The sequence below is a fragment of the Oryzias melastigma genome, linkage group LG9 (assembly GCF_002922805.2).
Source record: "Oryzias melastigma strain HK-1 linkage group LG9, ASM292280v2, whole genome shotgun sequence".
NCBI lineage: Eukaryota > Metazoa > Chordata > Actinopteri > Beloniformes > Adrianichthyidae > Oryzias > Oryzias melastigma.
Window position 1 is genome coordinate 22,012,880 of NC_050520.1, and position 6,599 is coordinate 22,019,478.

The window sequence follows — 6,599 nt, forward strand, 5'->3', positions numbered from 1 at the left end:
TTTCCGTTCCTTTGCTGTGCAATCTCTCTATTCCCCCTGAGGCTAAAAAAAGAAATGAAACGCACAGAAATCTGCCTTTGACTCACATTTAGTAAAGGAATAGCCACTTTCCCCAGGAAGTCCGCACTCCGGTCTCTGTCCTCATCGTAAACAGTGACCTCAAGGACCGAGTGGATGTCCTTCACGTTGCTGGCCCACACACAAAGACAACAGCAGCTTCATGCAGGAGACTGAACCTATAAAAGGCTGTTTTATTTTGAACATTTCTAACTGAAAACTCTTTAAAAACAATTTCCCAGAAAAACAGAAAGTATAAAACGTAACTGATTAATATGGGATGCTGAAGCAGAATGAGAAATACTTAAAAATGGGCTATAAGTGAGAGAAAAATATATCAAAAAGGAAAATTAATAATATTATCTACCTAATGAGGTATTTAATTTTACACACACACACATATATATATATATATATATATATGTTTAAATAATACTAAAATATGATGAAATTATCTGAATGCAGATTTTTAGTTTTAAATATATGATTAAATTCCAGACTGTAAACTAAAATAACAAAATCAACACACTGCAATTGAATAAAAAAATTCCACTTTGGTTTCCAAAAGAAAACAAAATATAATGTTTGAAGTGACAATGTTTTGATAGACACTCACAAAGTGAAGACTTTGTTCCATTCTGGGTTGAGGTTTTTGTAAACCGTGTGCGTCTGGAGCCGATCGTTACTCAGTTCCACCACACAAAATGGGTCGCTCTTACCTGCCAAATAAATAAATAAATAAATAAATAAATAAAAGCTAATAAAAAAGGGTATTAATAAATAATGAACAGACAACAAAAATCCTAAATTATATATATTCTTAAAATATCCTCCCACCTGCAGTCATTTTTTAATCTACGGGAATTAGAATAGTTTGATTTTTTTTTTTTTTTTTCAGTTTATTGGACAACAGTATATCAGTCATCTGTTCTTCTATCAAAGGCTTCATAAGTTTGACACAATTTTAAGACAAAGTTTGGGGACAGCTGAGCCCCGGGTGGTCACATGGAGGCGTCGGGAAAGAAATAAATAGGCCAAAACTTTAAAAGTAAAAGTTTCCAGGAACAAGAAGGTCACTGTGGCTCTATAGACCCGGAGACTTCTGAGCAGTAATAAAGACAGCCGTGCACGGGCCGTGAGGAATGCAGCGAGTCCATGAGCGTTGATTTCAGTGCAGGAGGGTGGGGTCATAAAAGACAGGACAAAGAAAGTATGAAAAAAGATACAAAGGGGAAAAAAAAATCACTTTTGTTTCATCGACAGCTGAATTAATTAATATATTTTTTACTTTGATTTATTTAATTTGTACAAACTTTCAAAAGAATACCAGTATCTATATTGGTTTAGAAATAAATAAATAAATTTTAGAAAAAAAAGTAAAAACTCCAACTACATATCTGGGTCTAAATATACAGCAATTATATAACAGGAAGAAGACGAGACTAAAAATAACAAAAATAAAGAAAGTTGGTTCCTCCTCCTGAGAATAGCTTACTGGACTGTGATCATCAAAACAAGTAATATTCCAAATAATCTCCCGTTTAGCTGCATCTAAAGTCTCAAAGTCTTTGTAGAAAAATGAAGGGAGTGAAACCAGCCCCACGTATCTGCCCCCCTCCTTTTTGTCGGCCCGGAATAAACCAAAAATAACAAAACACTTAATTCAAGCTTTGATAATCACAAAAAAAATCTGTGGGGAGCTGAGTTTTTGTTGAAGATTATAACTTGAAAAGGCTGGGTCATGTTTTTGAAAAAAAAAAAAAAAAGATATTTAATGGGAAAACAGGGACAGCAATGAAATATTAGTAAGGTTGCATAATAAAGTTTGGGATTGAGATCAAAGCTCCAGAGTCTTTGGAGGAATGAGTGCCATTGATTGGTGCGATTTTCTTCAAATGTTGTGCAAGGGCAGGATATTTAATGAATGTACAAAGTAAATGTCACTGTGATCAATTCAGAGGCGTAGGTCTTGCTTTTCATATCTGTTTGTGGCGCAATATTGATGTAAAATATGCTCCAAGTGGATATCGACAAGTCTGACTTGTACGGAAAAACGGCTTACATTAAAACAGACAAAAGGCTCTCCGAGGATCTGCGTACTTTATTTATTAGCTGCCTGCAAATCATGTTTTGAACCAAAATGCAAATTCTCTATTGGACAAATTCAAACTGCAACAACAGCAATTTGCATTCAAATTGTATACGAGTCAAAATAATGCTTTGTCAGCATTTATTCTCTTTAAGGCAAACTTAAATGTAAAAAAACTTCCAATGCTTCCTTAATTATCGGGGAGCTTCTCAATCATGAACGATGATAATGTTTCCCCGACTAATCAAGTCTGATTAATTTAAATGCAATCACCCAAATTAAGAGATGCAAATTATTTCTTCGGCGCCTTTCCCCATCCTCATTTCATCCCCCCTAGGTTCTACCCTACGATTTTTTTTTTTTTTTTCTTATGTGATGAAGTAGAGAGGCAGTTGTTGCTGGCGATGAACTTTCACCTCACGGGCCACCAGCACCAGAGGCTGCTGTCGCAACCGATTATACGCTCAGGTTTGAGAGCCCCTCAGATACAGCCCAGGTAACGTGTGAGCGAAGCCCCCCGCCCCTCCCACTTCTGGAGCCTCTCTCTGTGGCGCTGCCGAGCAAAAGAGTGGGCTCAAATAATTTCAGAATACAGAGAGACCATAACAGCTACACAAAAAGCTTTGAGAGAAAATAAACTTTTTTACTACTTTAATAAATAGACAATTTCATGATAAAGAGTTTAGGCTACATCATGTAAATAGTAATAATAATAAACAATAATCTTCTGGTTTATTGTAAAAAAACATTCCCAGAGATGTTTTACATATGATTATGTCCTTTTTATAGCCAAAATAAAAAAAATCTAGAACATAATTTCTGAGAACTGCAGTAGTTCATCAACTCTGAAAGCTTGTAGACCACCAATTTTAGTTTGTACATAACAACTGCAAGCTTTTTCAAACAGAATTGTGATCAATTTAAATAAATAAATACTCAGAAATGCAATTTTTATTTTAATTTTCTGGTCATATGTCCTCCATAATGAGAAATATCCCACAAGAACATGCTAAAATAATCAAAAACACCAATTTCATAGGAGTGGGTCTTTAAAATTGCAGACTTTGTTTTTAAAAATATGTGATGGAGCTCCTGCAGCGTTCATCTGTGTGTGTGTAACTCCTGAAATGTTTCAGCGGTATAGCATCCACTCAGAGAGACAAGAGCTGGCGCATAAAAGGGATTGTTGGTTTTAGAAACTATTTTCAGTTATCCTACTTGGGTTGGAGTGGAGCTACTTCACAAAAACACTCCAATTAGAGAGAGGGAGATGGCCAGAGAGCAGAGAGGGAGGACGAGGAAGAGGAAAAAAAGATGGGAGAGGAGACAGGCGGCATGAATGGAAGAGAGAGTGTGAACTCTGGCGGTCTCCTCTGACCTCGTCCCCCTGTCCCTCTCTGTCTCTGTCTGTCTGTTTGTCTGTCCTTTTGTTTCACTCTCACCTTGCTCCTGACCCTCTCTTGGTCTGGGTTGTTAAAATGGGGTGTTCATGCGGTGAGGGCTCTTATGGGGCTCTTACAGAGCGATTGTTTCTGCCAGTGACACGCACAAAGACACACACACACACACCATCAAACTCAAAACTAAAATGAACCATCTAGAAATAACACCTTTTTCTATCAGTTCATTCGCTGTATTCATCTGTGTAGATTGGCTCAAAGAACATTTTCGAGCAAGCAAAAAAAAAAAAAAGTATTACCCTTTTTATTTTCATCAATGCGTGTACTCAATTATGGTTTCACACTCAACTGTCAGAAAAATGTGAGCTCTTTGTGACAAAGAATAAAGTAGTAGAGGTCAACCCACAGGTGAAACCAAAGGAGATCTTATTCTATGAATGTTAGAAATGGAGAAATATTTTCTTGGTGAACTTATATTCAACCTTTTTTCTGTTTTGTTTTGGCTTTCTTGCATTTTTGTTTCATTGCTAATGCTCCAAAAGACCCACTCTGATAAAAAATCTGTTTTTTGGTGAGCATTTTTCTCATGATGGAGGACATAAATACAGAAAATGAGGCTTAAAATACCATTTCTAAAGCTTGTGGGTGCAATCCAGGACCTACAACAGCGAGCCTCCCTGCACCACTCCATTCTGATGCATACACTTGCAGATGACTAGATCCATGCACCTTTTTGTTGGCCTCGTCTGAACTGGCATCTAAACTGTACAGCTGGATAGCTTTAATATTGCTCTCCATGTTTTTGTACCCTTAATGTTAGATTGGAGTTGTGAGGGTCTGTAAGCTAGCGGGCGAGCATGATGTATGGCGGGAAGTAGGGGCAGGCTTACTCTGCACCAACAGTCCCGCTCACAACTCAGAGGTGAATTTTTAATGAACTCTATCTTTATAAAAATAGTAAAGTGTAGTAAACAAAAGTAAAAGAAAATCTTCAAAATAAAGTTTCAGTGAAACTTCCTGTTTTCAAATGCTTAGAAAAGTTCGAATGTTTAGAACTTAAAGTGATGCAGAATGTTGAAAATGGAAAAACTGTAGAGAAAAAAAATGTCAGGTTTTGTAGTTAAATGAGCTAAACAACAGTGATGTTTATGCTTTTTATGTTATTTATGTTACGGTTAAATTTAACCAAAAGGATGACAAAAAAATAAATAAATTGACAAACATTTCTTTCCTTTGTTTTTATCAGTTTTGTTGATACTGACCTCAAGTACTAAATACAGTATAAATTATGGTGGTTTAATTCCATTGACTGTATAAGAAAGAAATACAAAGTTTAAGAAAGTTTTATTAGACTGTCTATGTTTAATTCATATAATTAGATTTTCATACATCCAGTCAAAACACACACATAGCAACAAACATTATGTTAAAAAGTAAGAATCGTGGTTCGATTAGTGATTCGTTGTGTTTGATTTGTTAATAAAACCGGATCACCACAGCCACCAATAAAACGATCCACAGACCTATTATAACCATAATCTCAACAGATAAAAAGATGATCAGAGTGGTTATAATGTCAAAAATAAAGTAAAAAGGTGTTCAAACTTTTAAAAAAGATATGCCTGTTGTTGTGTTATTAGTTCTTGTATATATTCTAAAAAATAAAAATTAGCATTAGTTCATAATAATATCAATATTTGTGTAAAAACACACAAAAAAAATAAGTTTAAAGCAGACAGAAAACAATTGGAAAGCTTTTACATACACTACATTTTATTGTTTTTTTAGTCCTTAAGAAAAATACACAAATATTAGAGAAAATGATAAATAGTACAATGGACTTGTAAATGTAAAATGCATGAGGGAGACTGCCATTAGCATTAGCCATTACACTCCTGCTCTGTCGCTCACCGCACTAACCCACATAAAACAGATCTGCTCTGTATTTGCTAATGGGACTATGACTGTTTCAAATGGAGAAAAACTACCGACCGTCTTCCTCACACACACATGCACATACATGTAGTTTTCATTCTCTCCTTGCTTGATAATACAGAGTGAAAAACTAGGCCTGTCCACTGTAGACCTAATTAAAAGTAAGAATTAATGGAAGCTGGAGGATTCAGAGAGAGCAAGCAGAGAACGCACAGGAGGAGGGAGGAGAGAGATTTGTTGGTTCAAATGTGTACTTTTTCTCTATTATTCAAATGAGGAGCCTGCATCCTCGCTAAAAATGGAGAGAAAAACGTAGTGTGTCTCACAAAGTAGACCTTCAATCCCCTTTAAGATTCCCACCAGGATAAACTCCTGATTCAATTTTGATATGTTATTTATGGCAGATTGCAGGTGGAAGACAATATGCGTGGAAACTAAGAATGAAAAAAGTATCTGAGAGAAGTGACACCAACTTTGATAGCAAAAAAAAAAAGACACGGCAAATGTGTACTAATAGACAAAACCATATAGGAAAACACATAATCATTGTGAGGTTTGGTCTCAAAGGTCATCGTCTTACCTGTGACATCTGCTGCCATGAGTCCCTCAGCCCTGATGACCTTAACCTGCACCACACCCACATCTTTCAGATTGTGGAATGACCTCCAGAGGCTCTGCAACATCATGGATAAAGGGGTTAAAAAGTCATAGAGGACTGCAAATTAGCACTGCAATAAAAAGCCAGGTCAATAGCCTGACATTTTATAAGGAGAAAAAAGGGTGGAATATATATTCTTTACTGGTCTGGATCTGAAAATGTACAGCTGGCATTTACATGGAGGCTAACAAAGGACAAATGGATGAGAAGAGTAGAGAAAAAAGGCTGAGTTTGCTTGAAATCTTCAGAACTTTCTGCTTCTTATTTTAAAAAGTAAGTCCCAGATAGAGGGTAAGAAATGATTTTATCTTTAAATAATACAATGTTGTGTACCTCTTAATGAATACTAACCTGAAAACATAAAACAACACATAATTCACTGTAATAATGTTGATTCAAATAAATCTAGAATTTCAGAAACAATGTCACGACTCCACTTTGTATGTCATTAGTGATACTG

The 6,599-nt window shown here is 35.8% G+C and overlaps 1 protein-coding gene across 6 annotated transcripts in view; it reads right to left on the bottom strand.

Moving 5' to 3' along the window:
- The window catches only part of mctp1a (multiple C2 domains, transmembrane 1a), a 119,337-nt gene that overhangs the window by 46,510 nt on the left and 66,228 nt on the right, over positions 1 to 6,599 (bottom strand). For all 6 annotated transcript variants that reach the window (XM_024275326.2, XM_036213589.1, XM_024275325.2 and 3 more), the window contains 3 exons: positions 6,062 to 6,155; positions 674 to 776; positions 87 to 189 (listed from right to left, as the gene is read on the bottom strand). In XM_024275326.2, the coding sequence (XP_024131094.1) occupies positions 87 to 189; positions 674 to 776; positions 6,062 to 6,155 (300 nt within the window). The remainder of the gene's footprint in view (positions 1 to 86; positions 190 to 673; positions 777 to 6,061; positions 6,156 to 6,599) is intronic.